Raw genomic sequence first — 23,793 nt, 5'->3', positions numbered from 1 at the left:
CTAAAAATGAATTTTCTGTTTCAAGACACTCACTATGAAACCTGATAAATTTGATGCTGTTTCTGCTCAAAGTGAATGTCTTAAGTTATTCAACAAACAATTGACATTTTAAAAATACATGCTTAGTTATTAAGTTAATCCATCACTGTGTATTTCCCAGACTCCTCCTTGTACAGCTATTTCCAGCACCCTGGTCCCTATAGTTTATGCCAGAGTGAACAGCATTCTTTCCCAGAGAACTTATATACATATGTTCATACATACATATATACATGCCTACGTTCATACACACGTGCACACAAGCACATATATACATACTGAAGATAACCATCTAGGACCAACCTACAGACCAACCAATTCTCATGGGTTGGTGTCCATGCTAAATTGTTAATCATTTTACTGCTACCCCTACATATAACCACCTGGCTAGCTCTTTTATTTTCACATCTATACCTGAACTATACCAAGAAACCTTATTTGATCAGAATAGTTAGTTAAGCCAAGCCAGGTGTGGTATTGTAGGCCTTTCAGCTGACACAGGGGAGGTCCAGCCACAGAACCAAGAGTTATAAGTTCATTTCTCAGTCACACAGTGAGTTCAAGGCCAGCATCTCTCCAATCATCAAAAATTAAAACTTAAGTATTTTTAAAGGGAAAAGCAGTAGCTACTGCTTTCCATATAACACAGAGCCTCATAGCATCTAACCCATGCCTTGGCCATATTAGCACAGCCCCTCTGTTATCTCTTTATTCTTTGATTTTTAGAGCATTTATTCATGACATTCATAATGCTGCTAAGTGTAGAGTGCATAGGAAGGAAACATCTATTAAATGAATACTGAAACTTGTGCATTGTCCTTTATCTCATTATTCAAATGAAAAATTATCTTTAAAAACTGCCCAATGGATCTTAATAAATTAAGAAATATGGGTATAGATTTAGGGAAAAGAAAGTCTCTCTGGTTTCACAAAAAAAAAAAAAAAAAAAAAAAAACTAAACAAACAAAACCTCAATATACTAAAACCTGTGTCATAACCACTATATAAGATAATCTTAGATAGCAACATTGGGAGAGGTGGCTACTGTGGTGAGATTTTGTGTGTGCCCTAACAAATAAAGCTTGCCTAAAGATCAGCCATTGAGGCCAGGCAGTGGTGGCACACAGCTTTAATCCAACACTCCAGAGGCAGAGGCAGATGGATCTCTGTGAGTTCAAGGCCACCCTGTGCTACACAAGACTGATCCAGTCTCAAAGTTAGTTGTTAGACATTACAACCGAACTTGTCATATTAAGTATATTTTCAAGGTTGAGCAGATAAATTTTAGAGAGACAGGTGATCTTCAAACCTTTCAGAGATCTACAGAATATGGATATGAGACATGTTGGCTCCTGGCAGCACCACTACTTCAGAGAAGATATGGGCATTGAAGAAACTGCCTATGGAGTTAACTTTTATTGTGGCAAAAGTTAGCCACTGGACAACAAAGTGTCCTCGAATCGACTGCTGACAAACAGGACAAAATGGACAGACAGGACAGGAAACACAGGACTACCGATTCTTGCCAAGACAAGTGTGGTTGTGGCTTTAGCAACAGGCATCCTCTGAGGCCAGGACAATATGGCACCATCGCTGAAGTAGCCTTTGCAATCCAGAAAAGGTACAGTGCCCCTTTCTTTGAAGACAGCTGAACAGGCAGTGGACCGAATTGCTTCTGGTGTGCAGTGGAACAGTAGCTGAAACAGTTATTCTTGAAAGAGTAACTAGTATAACAGAGGAGTCTAACCTCTCAATGGTAGACTGGCATTTAATAAAAGAGATGAAGCCACTCACAAGCTGAGAAGAATGAAATGTGGAGAAGAAAAGGATCCCAATATGAAGCCACCCACAAGCCAAGAAGAATGGACAGCTGAATTCCAAAAACATCAGCTATTTCCAGAATTTAAAATCCTGAATCATGACAGGACACTAGTGGAAGTCAGGTTTATCTGGTACATGAACTACTTGCACTGAATGTGAGGTCGAGCTGTTGGCCTTGTGTACATTCTACTTCACAAATGATTCTGTCAGATACGCTAAGCCTATAGGCTGAAGATGATGCCCCAACACTGTAGAGAAACCTCAGGTGACTGTCCAGGCAGATGGCTGTTTCTGTCAACTCACATTTTTTGGAAGTTACTTTTTTACACTTCCTATTTTATTAGGTAATATTATTTCCTTCTTGGGTCTCTGAGGGAGTTGAAGATTAGATAGTTATGGTTATAGTTATAGTTAGTTGAAGATTAGATATTTATCATTTTCCTTGTTAAGAATTTCAGAAAAGGAACTCACTAAAGAGGTGTAAGTGTATAAATTTGAAAGATATTATAAGATAGTTCTCTGTTAGTAATATAAGTTGGGATAGAAAGTGATTCAGGTATATTACTTACCAAAGTAGAATAAATAATGGAATATTTTCTCTGAGTCTGTCAAATACAAATGGACTAGACATTGTGGAGGTATTTATTGCTTGTATATACTATATATAGTAATTGTGCTTATTGTATATAGTTTTTCTTATATTAGTTATAACTTTTTTCTTTTTTCTTTTTATTAGAATAAAAGGGGGAAAGGTGGGGATATTTAATTGTGCTGAAATATGATTTTATCTGTATGGTAATAAGTAAAGTTTGCCTGGAGATAAGAGGTCATAGCGAGCCATAAGCAGAAGTCAGGTGGTGGTGGCACATGCCCTTAATCCGATCACATGGCAGGCAGAGTCTCTGTGTGGTCAAGGACACAGCCAAGCGTGGTGACATAGGCCTTTAATCCCAGTACCAACCATAGAGACCTGGAGGTCTGTATAGGCAGGCAATGATGAGGAAGTCATGTGGCTGGGTTTAGAGCCAAAGAGAAGGCAGAACAGAAAAGCAATAAAAAGACAGGTTACACAGGAAGAAGCTCTCTCTAGGGAAGCATAGGCGGCGAGGTGGTAAGATAAGGTAGTCGTGGCTCTTTGCTAGTTCTCTGATCTCTTTGGCTATCACCTCTGTATTTGGCTCTGTGTTTCTTATTTAATAAGATTGTTTAGAAATTTCTCTACAAATGTTGGCCTTATCGAACTTGCACTGCACTTGAGGTAGAGAAAAAAAATACATGATGTCATATAAAGGTGCATATACCAAACCATTAGAAATTAACCAATGAAAAATAAGGAGTGAGGGAGCAGGAGAATATACTGTTTATACATGATAGGGAAGGGCTCTTGGATGAAGTTTCCATGAGCAGCAACTAAACTAAGAAAGAACAGGCCATGGAAGCCCACTGGGTTTGCTGCTTTAAGATAACAAGTATGGGTGGTCAGATAGTCCTACTTAGAACAATACTCCCCCGTCCTAAATCCCCACATGCTCTGTGAGGCAGTACAGGGGAAACAGTCAGCAGGTGAGGCGCAGATGGGTAAGGCGCCCATTCAGTAACAGCATTATTAAGCTGTAAAAATCAGGCAATTCTGGTTGTCTAGTTTCCCTGCACCTGTGAGTAAATACAAAGAATAAAGATTGAAAACTATTTTAGTTACTGTAGGAATTATAGTAATAAAATTGTATTTTCATGAAAAAGAGAAAAACATACATGGGAAACAAAAATTGCTCCTAAAGCAAAATAACATTCTCTATGTAGGCTAAAAATAAAGTCTAGAAAGATGAAACTTAGATATTTTCTATCTAATTTTAGATGGCATATTATATGGTCAAATATATTAACTTCTTACACAATTTAAATCAAGAAATAGATTCAGTAATAAGAGTACAAATAACTTTTCAAAGGAAGATATATGGTAACAATACCACCACAACAAAATCCATATCAATTTGTTCTCCACTCAGAATTGAAAATTGTCCTTCATAACCTCTGTATTACAATTATCTTTAAAAAGAGTAACATGATTTTTTGAACCAAGTGTGTAACCATGTTTACAATAAACAGATACTAATGTGCTTGTTTCAAATGCTAGGACTTCATATCAGGTTAATGGGTGGATAAGCTTGAAGTTTTTGCCTCATAAAACAATCATATATAGCTCTTTAACCTTCTACAGTTCTAGCATTCACTTATTTGCACAGCTACTGCTATAAAAGGATGAGATAATCAACCCCAAAGTATTAGAGATCTGACAGAAAAATAATAATTGACCATGTAATAGTCTAGAGAACCTAATACATTACACCTAGGTTCATTTCATGGAAATTTTTATATAGTGAGGGGTGTAATTTTATTTGAAATTATATATTCCTCCTCAGGTCCAGATCTGCAAGTTAATTTCTATCATGAATTTGATCTCTAATGTGGTTCTGACTAAGCCTACAGATTATGCAAATATTCGGTTGGTTTGTGAAGCTAAGAATCAAGATGTGTAAAAACAGTGTATTTTGTGTTAATGTAACATGGGTAAGTATATGTTACTAAGCTGGGGTTGATTCATAATAGGATATACTGGGACTGAAGTTCATACTATCAAGTGTATAGTTAAGAACACAAACTTGTCAACTAACTGGAGAACCTGGGATATAGAGGAGATGCTAAAGGTAACCTCAGGCTTGTGGGTTCTGGGAAGCTGGGGGTAGGGAGGGAAGAACAAACTGGAATTAGATGTCATAAGACGAGTTTGAAGTGAAAATTGGGGGGAGGGCAACACCGTAAGGACAACACTGGATTAGAACTATAATTCACTTTTCATTAATAAATTAATGATAAAGTCATGGTCTTGACCACTCTAAACAGACATTATTTTCTAGGCTAACAAGGAAAAACACTGTAGCTTAAATTTCTCCAATTACATCAGCATTGCTGGGACTGTCACTTCAATTTAGAAGCTGCCCTTAGATCTATAAAAATCAAAGGATACATGCCAGCTACCAACTGTAATGTCTTTCCCATTTCGACACCATTCGTCATGTGGTACAGCCCTCAAAGGAAAGGCCCCTGCCATGCCTAACCCAAGTATGAAAAGGCTCAATGGGATCACCGGTGCCTTTTGTTGTTGAGGTCTCTCAGGTGCTGCTTGAACCACACCAACATCCCGTTCCTACAACATGCCCATTCCTAACCTCACACGTCTCTCAGCACATGAAAGAATTGTTTTGTGATAGATCTTAGGGGGAAAAAAATGGCCTAACGCGACCTTTGACCTGGCTGCCTGGAAAGTGACGCTTTCTGAGAAAAGCAGCGTAGCTTTAAGCTGTCCCGAACTTGCACTGCACTGCAAACCTCATACTAAAATTCTGACTTACCTCCTAATTGCTAGACATGTTCTTTGATGTGTTCATCCTCAAATCTTGTGCTAGACCCTTTCAAAGCATGAATCTCACATCTCTCAAGATGAAGTGGGAAAGGAAGAAATGAGACAATTTGTATCCTAGCAAATACTAAGAAGGAAGGCAATGGATCTTAGTAAAATTAAAGGAGGTCTGGAGTTCAGCTCTGCCAGGAGTTACTGGTATTCACAGAAGTGATTTGTCTCTGACATTAACACATAACTTAAAAACTTTCTTCAGTGTGAGAAATGCTAACAAGTATTCTTAAAGAAAGAAAGAAAGAAAGAAAGAGGGAGAGAGAGAGGGAGGGAAGGAGGGAGGGAGAGAGAAAAAAGAAAGAAAGAAAGAAAGAAAGAAAGAAAGAAAGAAAGAAAGAAAGAAAGAAAGAAAGAAAGAAAGAAAGAAAGAAAGAAAATGAAGAAACAGGAGCATGGCATACCTTAGGAATAGGATTCAGCAGAACCACCCCAGACTTCTTGGTGATGACCTGTTTTGTTGAGAAGTGGTGATCTATAAGTTGAGGGATATTTGAAAACCCAGTGCCCTCAAATCGATACAGATTCTGGAGGGAGAACAACAAAACAGAATTATTAGGAGCCACTGTTTCAGAAAAAGCATCTTCAACCATGAGTTAATTCTATTTAAGGAGAGCTGTTGGTGCACAGCGACACAAAAACATTTAACAACCCTCAACTACACACTTGTGAAAATTAAGAGAAGACAGGAAAATGAAACTCTAGTCTACTGCCAAATCTTCTGACAGAAAAATTTTCAAAATACACAGGACACATCATTCTAGTAAGAGAAGGTAACAGAACTGAGCTGCACTTTACTGAAGCGATGGCCAAGCAAACAAGAAAGATGCCCACTCTAGTTTAGGCACAAGATGTTTGCATGTGTCTCCCTGCATGCTCCTTTCAACAAACTCCCTACCAAAAGCACTTCCAGAAGTTTGAGGAAGCCTAGGAAAACAACAAATATCTTAATGGCTAAAGTCATTTCTTATTTGCTAATCTAATGGGTTTTTCGACAGCAGGAATTCAATGTAGTATTGACTATAAAAAAAAAAAAAAAAATGGAGGTCCAAACATCATTCACACAAGAAATGAAGATAAAGACATAAAGAGTATCAGTGCTAAGGCCTTCAAAATCAGCAAGCTCAGAGCTTAGCACCTTTTTAGAAGAATTATTTTGTTATTTTAAATGTATGTGCCATGGGAGTATACTCCATATGTGTGGATGCCCATGGAGACCAGAGCTGGCTAGACTTACGGGCGGTTGTGAGACTGACTGAACTTTGTCCTCCACAAGAATAGCACATTGTCCTAATGGCTGAGCCACCTCTTCAGCCTTGCATCTTAGCACATTCACATTTCCTGTCACTAGGTAGGGAGCATGTTCTCACACCCTGCCATGTTGTTCTTGGCTTTCCTACTTAAACAGACCAGTAGTTAGGTGTGAGAATGGACAGCAGTAAATAAAGAAGTAGCCCACTGACCACACTTCTCAATGGCAGAAGAACTGCAATCAATGTATTAAAAACTTCGGTGTGGTTTTTCCTTCGGCTTAACTGTAACACATGGGAGGTGTGCAGACACAAATGTAAATATGCATTTTAAGGTCACTATGAAAAAAAAATAGACCTTTCCAACTTTGTAAAACCAGGCAGGAAAGGCAAGAATGTCTGCTATAGGCTGAGAAGGAGGACATGAGGGAAACAGCAAGAAGCTGGATAAAACTAAAACCCCCCTGGAGAGGGGGATATGTTCTGCTGCTCCACAGCACAGTGCAGCAGAGACGAAAATGTAAAATGTCACAGAAGTGCAGCATGTGCTAATAACACCAACGCCGACAACATTGCAGACAAATATACGATTTCTACATTTTTCTTCCAATTTACTCTTTGCACAGCAATTAGGGTATACTGTCCCTAAGGAGCACTCCTCTGCATGCTAATCCGAGCTCATGTCTGTCTGTCTGCCTCATCTCCCTCTACTCCTCCTCTGGGCTCATTAGTCTCCTAGCACTGACTTTGTCTTCTTGTTCTAAAACATGGTATGCACTCCTTCCTCTGAGAGGTGTGTTGGTTTGCTACATGAATTAATTCATAAGACAGCCAGCCCCACAGGTAATATCTCCTTTCCTGACTTCTTTTCCCAGCTTTCATTAAATATATTTTCTGTAAAGTTAAATCTGACCACCTACACAATATACAACCTCCACTTTCGCACCCCAATTTAATTTCTTACCTCCCTTTCCTTATTGACATAATTCTCCTTACAACATATGACTATTATCTTTCTGACCCTATGATCACATATATTTTACTTATTCTTAAAGGGGTGTGTGTGTGTGTGTGTGTGTGTACCCACAGAGATCAGAAAAGGGTGTTGGATTCCCTCAAGCTGGAGTTGTGGGACATTTAGCATGGATGCTGAGATAATCCAACTCGGGTATTCTGGAAGCCATCTCTCCAGCTCCGATTTTACTTATTAATTTTTTTTATTATCTATCTCCTTTCTAGAGTGTAGGCATATTAGGCAATTAATTAATTAGACAGATTTGTCCATTTTCTCCTCAGCATCATAGCCCTATAATCTAGTACAATCTGTGGCATATATAGCCTGTAGAAATAGACATCTGTGAATGACATGAAATGCAGTAAGTGTTGTAAAGGAGACAAGACAGCCAGCGTACAAATGGACAAAGGAAAGTCCACACGCTCATGAGCCCGAGCCATTAAAGTACAATGTTTAATAATAAGTAATGAAGCACATACAGAATGAAACTTGAAATCAACCCTGCTATAAACCTCAGAGTAGTTACTACCCTGTCCTAATGATGACTTCATGATTACTATATAATGGGGAAAAATTCCAACTACACAAGGATGAGCCACAAATTCAGAACTGTTACACAAAAAAATGTGTTGGCTTTTTATTGCACATTAAGTCTCAGAGCATGAATTTAAAAGGTGCTTTAAAGAGCCTAGAGACTGCAGCAATAAAACGAAGTAATTCAGAGATTTAATCACCTCAAAGGAACTTGATACATGATCAATATCTTCTCTTTCCATTTCTTAATTTAAAAAGTATGTTATTGACCAAAGCTTTGAGCACATATGAACTACGATATGATGCTTTCATTCATGGCTGTGTCAGGAAACAAATTACTCAGGAAGTAGCATGGCTATCACTCTCAAGTTTGCTCATTTTGTTACAGTGAGTCCATCATAATTCTTCTATTTTGACATATATAATGTATTATTGTTGTTAATTATGTTCTAGGGACCATGGCATGAAAACCAGGACTTATTCCTATTTCAAATAATAACACTGGACCACTGGACCTGTTGACTGGCCTCTCCTGCTTTCCCTCTCTCTACTCTGCCGGCTTCTATAGTGACTACTCAGCTCTGGGCTGCCACACAGCAAGTATCTCCTACTTGAGTTGTTCCACATAACAATACGATCCCAGCACATGCATGCTGTTGGCTACGGCAGGATTTCAAAGGTTTTGTGGCTGAACAGTATGCTGTGGTGCGTACCCAACGTCATCTTTTCTTTATCAAGCTACTGGATATTTAGGTTGATTTCACACTCTGACTACTCTGAATGGCGTAGGGTAAACAATGGAGATGTATCTTTTTAACAGGTCCATTTCAGTTACTCATATGATCCAAGGAATGGGGTTTCTGGATCATGTCATTCTGTGCTCAGGTTCCTGAGGAAGCTCCACACTGATCTCCATAGTGGCTATGCTAATTAACATTCCCCACAAAGATACAGACGTTTCTTCATTTCCTCACAGCCTTTGCTTCATCTGTCTTCTGAAAAACAGACATCCTCACAGGAGCAATGGGCTGCCTCAGTAGTTTTAATTTGTATAGTTAGAGATGTTGAACATCTTTCGCGAATGTCTATTACCATTTGTATTTCTTCTAAGGAAAAAAAAATCTATTGAAGAAACGCTACTGTGAAAGGCTGATGCTCGTGGGGTCACACCCCTGGACGAGGAAATCCAGGCAATGAGTGACTGCTAAGAGGAAGATCATTCCCTCCTAGGGATGAGCCCTCTAAAAGGCTGTCCATTAGAAAGTGGTCAGCCCCCAACCCATATACACACAGACAACAAGAAGACTTAGCAGGTTGTATTTACATATCTCTGCATACACAAAGATATATACATGCAAAATAATAACAATGGGGGGGAGAGGCTATCGATTTGAGAATGGAGGCCACATGGAAGACAACTTGGAAGGGTCTGGAGGGAAGAAAGGGAAGGGGGAGTGATATGGTTATATTCTTAATAAATTTTATAAAAGATAGAAAATTGCTCTAAGGGCTATTCAGAGCATTCTTTTTTAAATTTGTTTATTTGGTTTTGTGCCATTGAGCTACTTGAATTCCTACGTACCGTGGAAACAACCCCTTCGACTGTACGGTCTGCAAATGCTTTCCTGACTGTTAAACTGCCTCTTTACCCTGCTGATGGCTCCTTTCAAGGCAGAGACTTTTCTAGTTTGACATGAACCCAGCAAACAAGTTTTTGTTGGCCATATTTGGGCCACTTCCAAGATCAGTATCTTAAAGCATTTCCCCTGGTTTCTTCTAGTAGTTTCATGAGTCATGATTTCATGTGTAAGCTTTAATAGATTTTTACTTGATGTCTCCAATGATGAGAGAGAGCGGTTTCACTCTTATGCATACGGTCATCTAGTTTCCCCAACACCACTTCCCTAACAGAGCCATTGTGAATTCTTCGCTGTCAAAAATCAGCTGGTCACAATGTGTGGGCTGGTTTCTGCCACTCTATTCTGCTCACTGAAATACAGTTCTTTCTGTTTTTAATGTCCTTTGATGACAACTTCCTCGTACATTTCTGGGTCTGGTAATGATGCCTCCAGCTTCTCACTCAAGATTGTTTTGGCTATTCGGGTTTATCTATAGTCTCTTATGAACATTGAGATTATTTATTGTAATTCTTTGTTGATGAGTCTGCACACCATATGGGAACATTTTAACTATATTGACTTTGCCATACATACAGGGTATTTTTGTATTTACTTGTATGCTTTTCAGGATCCTTCATCCATGTTTTATAGCTTTCATTTCCTTACACTTCTCTGTTAAATTTGTGGCTAGTGGTTATAGCTGTTCAAAGTGGGATCGTTACTTTTTTTTTTTTCTTTTGATCAGGTAGCTTTCTCAGCATATAGAAATGTGATCACTTCTCAGCCTTTCAGCTAAGGTCAAGCACATGCAGAAATACAAATGTGTTTTGAGTGCTGATTTTGGATCCTTGATTTTGTAGAATTTATTAGTTCCAACAGTTTTTTTGTTCTTAATTCTTTTTAGAATTCACTGTACATAAGACCAGTTTACCTTTTAACAAGGGCAGTTTGCTTTTTTCTTTATTATTCTGGATTCCCTTGACTGTTTTTTTTCTCCTGCCAATTGTTCTGGCAAGGACTTATAGTACCATGTTGACAAAAGGCAATGGCACTAGGCATCCTTGTCTTGTTCTAGACTTGAGAAGGATGCTTTCCATTATTTCTCATTCCGGATGGCATTAGCTGTACTCAATGTACATAAATGTACATTCCTGGGGAACAGTATTCTTTCTACCCCGAACTGTGTGGGGTATTATACCATGAATGAATTTTGAATTTTGTAAAATGATTTCTAAGTGCCTATTTAAATTTCCCTATGTTTTTTGTGTTTGACTCTGTTAATGCATCAGCTATTTTACACTGAAGCATTCTTGCATCTCAGGAATGAATCATTTGATCACAGGGAATGATCTTTTATAATGTGCGATAAAATGCAGTTTGCTAGCATTTTATTTAACATTTTATGTCTATGTTCATAAGCAGTATTGGCCTATAAATTTCTTCTGAGATTGTTCCTTTTTTGGTATAGGTATGCATAAGTTTTTAAGGATTCCTTCTTTTTCAATTTTTTAAAATACTTAGAGAAAACTGGTACTAGTTCTTTAAATATTTGTAGATCTTATAAGGAATGCATCAACTGTTAGGCTTTTCTTTGATTACTTTGAAAAAGTGATACAACAGTAATTTTACTAAAAAAATTATTTTATTGTCATTTTTAATAAATGTAATCATTTATTACTGATTCAATCTCAGAGCTCATTATTAGTCTCTTTACATTTATATGTCTAGGCCAGTATAGTAGTCCACAGCTCTAATTCTAGCAGTATGGAGTCAGAGACAAGAAAAATCCCAAGTTCATGGCTAGCCTGAGTTACATAGTAACACTTTGTCTAAATCAACTGGGGGGGGGGGTGTTCTATGTATTATTCAAATTTGGTAACCTGCATACCACAGAATTTAACTGCTCTTCTAGATTTTCTTTTTATTCATGTTTGGGGAAGGGCACCATTCCAGTGCGAGGCAGAGGGCAATTTCCAGTAGTCAGTTCTCTTTCCAGCATGTGAGTCCAAAGGCTTGGTGGCAAGTGCCCTGACCAGCTGAGCGACCTCACAGCCCTCTGCTATTTTCCATATGTTGTTATACTTGTTCACAGGCCTTTCAGATGATCCATTGTTCAGTGGTGGTGTCAGCTGCCATGTCTTACCCTCATCTCTGATACTGAGTATTGTTTTTCATTTAGCTAAAGGCTTATTAAGTTTATCCTTTCCAACAGCCACCATACTACATTTGTCTTTTTGCATTTCTCAAGTATTTCATGTACCCCTGCTCTGATGTGTAACATTGCCTTCTACTGATTTGGCTTTTCTTTTTCTAGTTCCTTAGGAAGCACCCCAAGGTCTGCAGATGAAATCTTGCTATTACTTTTTTAATGTTGATGCTAGTTGCTAAGGGTTTTCCTTTGAGAATGGTGTTTGTCATAGTCTACAAGTTTTAGTGTAATATATTTCCATTTCTATTTACCTCATGAATCTTATATTTCTCATCTAATGTTATCTGTGATTTGTTTCTTCAAGAGTATTTGATTTCCATGTATCTAATGCAGTTTCCAGGGTTTTACCCATTGTTGATTTCTGGATTTATTCCACAGTGGTCAGAAAAGACATTTGGATTTTTTTAATTGCTACTGCTTTGTAGCCCAACATATGGTTTGTTCTGGAAAATGCTCAGTGTGCAGTAGAGAAGAATGCTTAAATAATAACTGCTAGATGCAATGCTCTAAAAATGTCTTAGGTCCATTGCTGTCTCCTTTGTTCCTTTTGTTGATTTTCTAGTTAGATTATCTGGTCACTAACAAATGCTGGGCACTGAATTCTGCTATTATTATATTACAGTCTATCTTTCCTTTAAGATTTATTAGTACCTCTTTTATATATTTATCTACCTACTAAATTTCACCTGTTAAATATCCCCTCTAATTTTTTGTTGTTACTGACTCATATGTTTAGGTCTAACATAATACTGAATAAATATTTCCCGAATGAATGAATAAGAGAATAAATAATGCCATTATAGGAAGACTTTCACCAAAGTTTTATTTTAAAATATGTATCATTTTATTTTTACTTTATCATTGCCTGTTAATCTAAACTTCATGGTTCAGTCAACCCTAAGTTCAAACTGATATGTATACAAATTACTAAGTCCCTAAATCCTATAGGTTTGCTAATGATCATGGCTTAATCTTTCTGTAAGGTAATTAAAATTACTCTAGTGCCTCAAAAGAAACTTAAATCTCATGGACAGGCATTTTCAAATGCAAGCCATTTGAAATAACGGAGTGAAAAATAAGAAAAACAGGCAACAATCCTGCCATCTGCCAAAAAGGCTGCCACTATAAATTTCTCTATAAGCAAAAAATGTCAAAATTACTATTCAGCTCTTTAGTGCTTAATAAAGACAACATTAACAGGGAGTGGTTTCTTCTACTTGGGGCCTGCATGTTGGTGCAGTGGGTAAAGACCTTTCCTACAAAAGCCTAAAGACCCGAGTCTGACCCCACAGCCATGCAGAGGGAGGAGGAGAGAACTGACATCTGAGAGTTGTCATCTGACCACCATGCACATGCGCAGCAGCACCAGCCCCTCCCCCCCACCACAAACACACACCATGATCAGAAACGTTTTAAAAGAAAGCAGCTTAGCAATTCGAAATCTCAAAAAACAAATTAGCCTTAGGATAAATAATGTAAATATGCTGTTCATATTTCTTTATCATTTTCTATTTATTGCTTATTAATACCAATAGATATTATAGAGAAAAAAATAGAAAAAGACCAATAATATTGAATCATAAATTCACCACCCTGAATTGAAGAATTTTTCATTCATACTAGTCAATAAAATAGATGATAGTTTGAAACTAGTTAAAGAGGTGCCCTCAAAAGTACACATCTCATAATCTTGAGTTTTATTACAGGAAGAAAATATACAGCATTTACATTACTTTTGTTTAATTAATACTCAAATTCAACATTTTAGATATTTACATTCCAATTTAATTTTATTGACTTTTAAATATATTTTTTTCATTAAGATTTAATACTTTAATCTGTTTTGGAGCATCATATTTATGGAACTGAGGAAAAACTTTTTTTTGGAGTGGGGGTTGAGACAGGGTTTCTCTATGTAGCTTTGGAGTCTTTCCTGGAACTCATTCTGTAGCCCAGGCTGGCCTCAAACTCACAGAGATCAGCCTGCCTCTGCCTCCCGAGTGCTGGGATTAAAGGTGGGCGCCACCACCACCTGGCTGAAAGATTCAATTGTTAAACTTGTGTGTCAAGCATTTCTCATCAACCATCCATTACATTTCAAGCATACCAAAACGGATTCCATCAATAATCACATATGAACTAGCCTGGGAACGTACATCGACAAACTGTATGATGAAGTGTCTCCTCTGTCCATCTGAGTACACAGAAAGGACATATTCACCGGGTTTCCCATGGCTCTCGCGCACCAAGAAGTCTCCTTGCTGCCTCAGTAGCTCTTGGGCCTCTATCCTGGGGATTGCGCCATGGTACCAGTCATGCTCCGCCAGGGGCTTCTCACTCATAGACATCATGTCAGAGAGCTGAACCAATGTTTTAAAAACCGAGTTAGAAAAATAAAATTCACTGCAAGTAAAAACACTTCTTACATATGCTCTGCCTTCATCGGCCAATTAAAAATCCAATGAAGAATCTGATATTTTCACAATTATTAAAGAAAACATCCCCTGGAGTACCAGGGCTGAGGGTTAGCACAAATACATAGCCTTCAATACTTTCTATCATGCACAGAACATTAGCATTTAAGGTTAACAGTCCTACTCTTATTCCCTTATCATAAAATAAATCTATGTAATAATATTCATCAATCAGAAGGAATATAAAACGCATTTTCAGAGAAATTTATCACAAACACATTAAACATGTTTTGTTCACTGAATTAATTGACTCTAGACCACTCAGACCGTGCACTGTACCTAACAGTAGGTAGGGATGGGTCTCGGCTTCCGCCTGGAGCTGCCTGGCTAAGCTCTTCTCACTCACTCCCCTACCTCACCTCTGCTAAACCACTGCTCTGTCACATGGCTGGTCTTGGTTTTGCAAAGCCATGGCACATGGAGCCTGGGTGAAAGAGCATCAAAGAAAATGAGCAGTGTGGGAAGACAACACACGTGGGGACGCTCTCAAGTCATAAAACAGAAAGAAAAGCATGTCACCTACTGCTTTAGGAGAATACAAGCTCATACCGAAGAGTGGAAATAAGCAAGAGCTAGCTACACTGCCCTGAAAATCCTGAAATTAGGGGTAGATGAAATCAGACATGTTATGTTCACAGGAAGTTCTGTTGTGTTCTATTCATCCACAAGAACTAAACTGTCCTGTACTGCTGGGGAATGGTAGCGTGTATGTATGTTGGAGTATGGCAGCATGTCCTTGGAAAGGACCCCCATCCACACTCCTTCATGCCTGGTAAGAGCTGAGTACGTACTTCCACCAAGGAGCCCAAGTAAGCCTTTCCTCCCCATAGTCATTATCTCATGCACTTTGTCCTAGAAAAGGAAAGCTGACTAAGAAGATAAATAAAAGGCAAACAAAAATGAGGATTCATAGGCTAATACTATGAACTTCATGATAAGTAGGTAGTAAATAAAAACTAATTCTGAAGATAGCCTTCATTAATCTGTACCACCGAGGAGGTCTAAAACTCCAACATACCATTACCCAAAACTCATCCTATTGCTATAAAAAGAAAATGTCCCAAATAGGCCTCAAGCATGCTGTACATTTTGATGATTGTTCTTCCATTTATGTCACCTAAATTTTAAAAACATGTATATAACAATTTTTCATAAATATAGCGATTTTTATTTCTTTTAGTGCTAACAACAATGAAAATAATAATATATAACAAACCAACCACCAGTAATCAAGTAAAGGATTTAAAAGTTGAGTGTGAAAGCTGTCCAAAGCTCTTTGTGAACTGATACCAAGAGCTGGTAATTTTTAAAGAAGGTAATCAGGAAAAGTGGATATTTGTTTCCCATATTTATTACACTATATCAAAATATAGCAAATCCAAGTTTGTTTGTTTGTTGCTGTAGTAGGAACCTATTGCTCAGTCTTTCCAACAGCAAAAGTACCCAAAGATGAGGAATCCACATTACGTCATTCCCTAAGGGTCTTCCTGATAGAACGGCAGCAGAAGCAAGGATGCCCAAGTCTGTCTCTCTCCCTAGTCAGCCAGCCACCCATCAAAACTGGCATGCACTTAGAACTGGAAGAGTCCCAAGAACCCAGTAAGCCTGAAAGGGGTTGGAAATATGAGGTTCAACTAACACGGAAGAAGTTATTGGTAGATTTAAAGATGAAATATGTTTGGGGGGGATATTCTCGTTTTATACTTTGTATTTTGTGTTTAAGAAAACAAATATATTTTATTTATAAAATGTGCTCCAATATCAATGTCAGCAGGTTTTCACCAGTAGTCACTGGCAATTTCTTATCACACATTTCAACTGAAAATGTAAGGAGACCAGTGCAATAATCACCTTGTAGCCATACTTCAGTGTAGAATACAGGAAGTGTGACAAGATCTGTTTCTTATTTTAAACATTTGAACTTACACATGAAAGAACAGATTGGGTTTCAGACAATAAAAACTGTACAAAATTAACCATTCTTGAAAATTATGTATAATACAAGTAATTCAAAAATTGCTACTCAGAGAATAACTTTGATGTTCCTGAATGTGACCATGTGGAAGAAATTAGCATATGGCTATAATTATACAAAACATTTATATTTCCTTGTTACTTCCTAACACTTTAAAACTAAAAAAAGTAAACTAAGACCTTAAGAGTAATAGAACTGATATTTAGAATGTATAATATTTAATTTTGTCTTGTTATGGCAATAACAAGATTACTCTTCTAGACACAAAGATGAACACTGAAAAGTACATGAGAGCAATTAACATTCCCCAATTTTGATGGTGGGAGGCACACATCATAATACTGATATCATAACTGATAAAGCCCTGAAACATAGCTATAATATAGCTTTCAAGAAAAATGTAAACAAATGATTCTATATAAAAATAAGCACATTTATTTTATGTTCAAATTCTAATTCAAAGATTCTCCCTCACCCCCCTCAAGACAGGGTTTCTCTGTGTAATAGTCCTGGCTGTCCTGGAACTTGCTTTGTAGACCAGGTTGGCCTCAAACTCAAGAGATTCACCTGACTCTACCTCCACAGTGATGGAATCATGTCCAGCTCAAAGCTTCTTAATATTAAAATAATACCCATGTCAATACAGCAAATGAGTTTTAAAGAAACAGGGTTGACTAATTTAAACCTTTTGCTCTTTAAACAAAAATGTTTTGGATTAAGTAACAGTAATTAGAACCAAGACTTGGAAGAATCTGATTTTAAATAACATTTTTTTTCAAAGAGTCCTATAATTAGAGGGACATTATATAGACCAGAGGAATAATACCAGTTCTCAAGTGGCTGTAACATGGAACTAGGGGGTTTCTCAGTCACGAATTTGACCAATTCTATATAAAAGAAGCCTTAGAGAAAGGGTAATGTTCCTGATATAGGGTCTCAGTAATTTCAGTAAGGTATGAAAGCTTTCCAATTCAAATGAACCATTATAATTTCGAGGAGGCTTGAGGAAATGCTGCTAACACTGCCCAAACCCTCTGTCTTGGGCTTCAGAAGCAGGGTCTGACAAACAGTTCTCAGTGCAAAATGACAGCCTTGTGAAGATGGAGAGATACTGGATGTAGAGCTGGTCCAGGCTCTGGGATATGAATGATGTGTTACTTGGCCCCCTTCATATGCTGAAAAAGCACTTGCTGGGAGATGATATAAGATGTTAAAATGTTAGGGATTCAGCTCAGTAGCAAGCACAAGGCCCTGGGTTTGGTCCTTAGCTCCAGGAGAAAGAAAAAAAAATGTGACCCTAAGCACAACGGATAGTACTATCTGACATATCAGACACAATATACAGTTAAATCCTAGTTTATCTCAGCTAATGTTTTACCCCGTGTCCCTCCTTCCACCAAGACCCAAATGTCCCACTGGACCCTCTTAAAGGCATATTCATAATTTAATCATTCAGTTACAAACATGAAGACTAACAGCTATGACAGTTAAAAGCACTACTATGAGTAATTTAATCATTCCATATATATATATTCCAAATATATATATATTTGCTTTATTTCATCTAATATTAAATTTTAAAAATTTAAACTTTAAAATTGAACTTTAAAAACAGCCAGGGCTATTACACAGAGAAATCCTGTCTGGAAACCCATCCCCCACCCCTCCACCCCCCCAAAAAAAAACCTTTAAAATTTTTAAATAAAGAAACAGTGATTCATCATTGCTGATTTCTAACTATTTTAAACAAATATGTTTCCAAATGGAGAACAATGAATTCAGACCTCTACCCCACTCCACACAGAAAAGCAGCTCCACGTCTCAAGGCGTATGTGAGGGTCTGAGAAGGAGACAAAGGTGAGTATTTGCCAGCATCGTCCTGAGATGGGCAGTGCTCTCCACATGTGACATCAAAGTCACAAAAAGGAAAACGTGTTCATCAAAATTAAAAACTGGGTGACACTATCAAGGAAAAACGAAAAAAAAGGGCAAAATTTATAGGCTAAGAAAAAATTTATATACTACATGTATGAAAAAGGAACTTGTTTCCCCAAAACAGTTTAAAACTCGTGCAACTCAACATCTCTATAAAAACCAAGCTTACAGCTAAGGGTACAGTTCACTGATAGTGTGTTAGCATGCATATATGCAAACCTGGGTTCAATCTGCAGACTGTCAAAAAAGCAGACAAAAAATTTTAAGCATGCAAAGACTGTTAAATATAATCATCTCTAAAGAATATATAAATAACCAATTAGCACATGAAAAATACTAATTAGTCATTAGAAAAATTCAAGGGGCTGGAGCGATGGCTCAGAGGTTAAGAGCACTGGCTGCTCTTCCAGAGGACCCGGTTCAATTCCCCGCACCCACATGGCAGCTCACAACTGTCTGTGACTCCAGTTCCAAGGGTTTTGACACTCACACAGACATACGTGAAGGCGAAACACCAATTCATATAAAATAAAAATAATAAATTATTTTAAAAGGGAGAGGCTGGAGAGATGGCTCATCAGCTAAGAGCACTCACTGCTCTTCCACAGGACCCAGGTTCAATCCCAGCACCCACAGAGCAGCTGTGTTTAACTCCAGTTCTGGGGGACCCCACACCCTCATACAGATATACATGCAGGCAAAACACTAAGGCACATTAAATTAAAATAAAAATAAATTTTTAAATTAGAAAAATCAAATAAAAAGGACAATGACAAACCACAGTCACTAGATGCCTGCAATTAAAACAAAATAATAAAATAAAACAAAATCAGGAAAACAGCAAGCATTGTTAATTATGTGAGGAAATAGTAACTTTCAGACATATATTGTTATTAGAAATGCAAATATTGCCACCAATGTGGAAAGCAGACTCTTGAAAACTTAAATTTAGAATTCCTGCATGCCTCAGTAATTCTACTGTTAGGTATATAGCAAAGAAAAATTAACTCATTCACAGAAAAATGAAAAATTTCCACGGTAACATTCTTCATAAAAGCACCAAAGTAGAGTTTATCATAGGATGATAAAGCTAAGATTTTTATCAGATGATGAAGAGACAAACAGTATATAAATCTAAGCAATGAAATAGTAGTCTGTCTTAAGAAGAATTAAAGATTGTTGCATGGTACAACATGAGCGAACCTTAAAAATATAGTAACAGAATGAATCTAGACCCCAAGGCCTGTTGCTATGTGGCCCTGCCTGCGAAAGGCCCCGCAAGAAGCACAGCCACAGGGGTATGAGGTGTCAGGAGATGAGGCAAGTGAGGACCGACGCTGTCTTCTAACAGGTGTGGAGTACCGTTTCGGCGACTAAACCATTCCAGCACCCTGTGGTAATTATGGTTGCACAACACAGTGAAAACCCTGAAACCTCTTGGTGTACATATAAAAACATGGATTTTATGTTCTATTGAGTCTATCACAAGAAAACAAACCATGTGCTAATGTGGCAAGGGCTCTCCTGTATAAGAAAAAACATTTAACATAATCAAAAATTTTTAAATTCTGACTAAGTAGTCTTGAAATATCTATTACCTTTAGACTCCCAGGCTTATAGTGTGCAACAACCACACTCACATTCCAACTCAAGAGCTGAGTCAGCCTTGTGCCTGAGCGGAGAGAGTGGGCAGACAGCAGGTCACACTAGAGCACACTCCAAGTGGTTGTTCAGGACATTTCTTGCTTGAACAAACATGTTAAAGACAGAACTCTACTATGCTCCACCATGACACACCAAACTGCAATTTCAATGATTAATCTACCAAACAGATTACTTTTATTATCAAATGTTCTTCACAACTAACACATTTTAAGAACCCACACTTAGTAATAGCTATTATAAAAGTGTTTTTGCCCTAGCCATAGTGTTTACACTGTTCCTCTAGTGAGGTCTCAAACACATGAAAAGCCCCATAATTATATACACGCAGCACAAGAAATCTCTACCATGCTGGTCCCTTTTACCCATGCTTACCACAGCAATTTCAGTTAGTACATCCCAGCATGGCCTCACATCATCCCACATCTTCATTAGAAGTTAGAGGTATATTTTGAAAAAGCCTTCACACAGCCTTCATCACACTATGCTGTGGAAATTCTTCTGTTTTTACAAACATTTCCTATAGCTAGTATCTTACTATGCCTAGTAAACTGTGACAGTGGACTATGTATAGAAAATGCTTGTATAAATGGTTCAACAGTACCCAGTCTCCAGCATCCAATGTCCACAGACAATAAGGAAGGTCCATGGCAAAAAAGCTATTTCCATCCTTGTAATAAAAACTGTACTTGGGGGGGGGTCTACTATATTCAAATATAACCAGAGTCCAATGCACAGAGAAAGTTGAATCTGCTCTGATTTGCTCTTTGTGAGCATGAATATACACACCCTGAAAGAAGAAGAGACAGTAGCCACTGGAGGGCACAAAGTTCACCCTACTTACTGGTGATGAACCCAGGGCCGATTTTGGAGACCTGATTATTCCAGCAATTGAATGACGAATAGATTCAAATTTGGATAGCCTCTCCTTTCGCTCCTGGAAGGAATAAGAAGCAGCCATCACTAGCAGCAAACCATTGAGTGTTTACATTTTACTATTTAATTAATAAATTAATTAAAATTAATAAATATCAGGTATTTGTTCATAGCTCAGTTTTCTAACTGTCAAATATAAACTTCCTGGCATAACCAACACATGTAAATTTATAGCATTCTGCTCTTCTGGTCCCTCAATAAATGTCTTGATTTAAGAAAAGAGCCGTATGAATCCCGTAATCATGAATCCCGTGTAAGCCAAGTCTCCAAAGGCCTCACTGATCATCATGGTCACAAAGGCAGTGACCAAGGGAAGGGAGGTCAGGGAACCAGCTTGAGGGGGGGGGGGGGGGCAGGACCCTCTCAGAAGCCACTCATTTAAGGAGGCACGTCTCTCTCCAGGTGTATTTCTAAATATCACACATCACAACAGAGTGAACACAATCTTGTCACTTTTCCGATCTTGAGGTCCACTTGACCACTGCAAAGGAACGGTAAGTGAGGATAGAAAACAAGACTTCCAAGGAAAAGAAAATACAGAGGAGAGGGCTGGGAAGAGCGCAGGGGTCTGTGTGGAAGAGCTGGCCTGTAGTCCAGGACCGAGTCATGTTCCAGCTGCTGGCCAGTAGCACACAGAGAAGAGCACTGGCCATATCTCTACCGTTTCCTCCCAGCAGGAAGCTCAGTGTTAGCTCTTCCTCCCTCCCTGTTCCAGAACCTACGGTTAGTTTCTGAACCTCAGTGTGTCCCTCTCCCCTGTACACTAACATGTTTTTACTTTTTCTAAGAGCAGCAGGGAAATAGTTCTTAACTAATCTATGAACATAAATATTAATCACTGGAAACAATTTAGGATAATCTTCTAATAGAACAGGTAATTTCTCCTTTTTCAACAGTACTGTAATAACTTAGGATTCCATGTAAATCACTATTTGTACACCAACTTGCTCATGTATAAAACTGAAAAAACTACAAACCTTGTTTAGACCTACAAGGGAGTAGAAGTTAGTGCTTTGAGCACACACATATTTAATATCATATACTTCTAGAGAAACACATCATTCCCACTGTACAAATGATGATCCCCTTGGGAATGCAAAGAGTTGTTCTATAGCTTTAGCCCAACCATGAGATAGAGATTTAAAAGACAATAATAAAAACCATGCTTAGAAGGCTTGAGAGAAAAAGCATTCAAACACAAGAATCTAGCGACCTTTGGCAACGCATGTCTGTCTTCCTCATCCTCAAATGGTCTGTGTGCCAATGTTTTGTTGTTTGCTTTTAAATCTATTTCTGATGCTTTAGACGTCTGCAGAAGTAAATAAAAAAGGAACTATGGCCAAGACATAGGCAGACTACTGGGAAGTCCAGCAGGCATGCTGTGTGCAGGGCAGTACAGAGCATACGCTCTGAGGAACAATGCGGTGACTGGTCTGCTACTCTCCAGAGAAACTCGCCTTTCCTCCTCTTCCTTTCTAGATCTGCTCTGAGCAGCTGGAGAAGGCACCTTGTTGCTGCAGCCACCGACAGAAAGATGTCATCAAAGTGCTCAGGTCACCTTTATGGCGACAACAGCGTCGCAGGAAGGCAGCAGGCACTTGTGCGCCTGTACGCTTTTCCTCTGGCCAATGCTCTTCACTTGCATACCAGAGGAAGAGTTCTCCCCGTGTGCGAGCATTTGCAAGACACAACTGGAAACTACACAGAGACAGCAGAACCCCAAACCACCATTTTTCTTCAAATAAAGTAAAAAAAAAAAATCAGGGGAGAATTTTAAGTATGGAAAGCATTCTCTATGTGTGAAATAATTGTATGTATTCATGTGGTAAACTGGGATGCCCAGTTAGACTTTGGGCATCCCACCCTAGAAAAGGAAACCCTTCATTAAAACTCTTGAACATTTCCTCAAGAGGGCAATATTAGAATTACATCACAGGTCAGAATTATCTGGTAAGTAAATACAGCTGTCAGACAAAATTGACTTCAAAACCCACTTTGCTGACAAGGTACAAGGGGACAATTAGTTAAGGACACTGTTTGGATAGACTGATCTGAAAACACATTAATAATCACATTAATCCCACCTTATGATTTAAGGATGAGTAATCAAAATGCAAACAGGATTTACAAAATATCCTAGCCAGCTTCTGCTTACTTGGTACCCAGATTTGTAGGAGTAAAATACCAAATTCATTTGCCAAGCCCTGTCTATGTTAAGACTCAAGATCAGCTTTAAATTCCAGTCTACCTAATAACACTGCAGAGTGTCCTGAACTTATTGACAGTTGATTTCTATAGGCAAGAATTAAATAGCTATTTAAAAGAAAATAGAGATGGAAAACTCTCTTCATTTCCTGTAGATACAGTAAAGGCAAGCACCAGGCTGCCGGGAGGGGTAGTGGTGCATTCATTCATCCACCTCAAAAGAGGACAAGATACAGAGTTTGCTCCACAGAAGACACAGGGAGCAGATCATCTGGCAAAGTGACAGCTCTTCCCAGTGGAGGGAGGCAGTGGAGAAAAACAGGAGAGTATGAAAAAGCACCTCATGTTATGAAGATTCTGATGAGAAAAAACAACCTTGACAGCCAAGGTCCACTTGCACAATGAGTTTCCCATCCCATTTAAGATAGTTTTTAGTAGTGTGAAATTAAATAAATAAATTAAATCAGATCTTGGTAAGACACCCCCACCCACCCTATCCCCATGCACCCACACATTTCACTGTTGACTTTGTGTCAAAGAAATGAATGATTACTCTTAAAAATTAAATTTAGAGGTTACTTTCTAAATCAATCATCACAGATACCATGCCTAACTGCATCTATACATCTGTATGCACATACATAAAAAAC

The 23,793-nt window shown here is 38.2% G+C and overlaps 1 protein-coding gene across 3 annotated transcripts in view; it reads right to left on the bottom strand.

The window, feature by feature from the left end:
- Positions 1 to 23,793, bottom strand: part of Fer (FER tyrosine kinase) — a 329,360-nt gene that overhangs the window by 162,525 nt on the left and 143,042 nt on the right. For all 3 annotated transcript variants that reach the window (XM_036173166.1, XM_036173167.1, XM_036173168.1), the window contains 3 exons: positions 20,847 to 20,939; positions 14,113 to 14,316; positions 5,734 to 5,856 (listed from right to left, as the gene is read on the bottom strand). In XM_036173166.1, coding sequence (XP_036029059.1) covers positions 5,734 to 5,856; positions 14,113 to 14,316; positions 20,847 to 20,939 — 420 coding nt within the window. The remainder of the gene's footprint in view (positions 1 to 5,733; positions 5,857 to 14,112; positions 14,317 to 20,846; positions 20,940 to 23,793) is intronic.

The sequence above is a fragment of the Onychomys torridus genome, chromosome 23 (assembly GCF_903995425.1).
Source record: "Onychomys torridus chromosome 23, mOncTor1.1, whole genome shotgun sequence".
NCBI classification, from domain to species: Eukaryota; Metazoa; Chordata; class Mammalia; order Rodentia; family Cricetidae; genus Onychomys; species Onychomys torridus.
The sequence above is the reverse complement of the archived record's forward strand: the minus strand, read 5'-3'. Positions and strand labels throughout refer to the sequence as shown.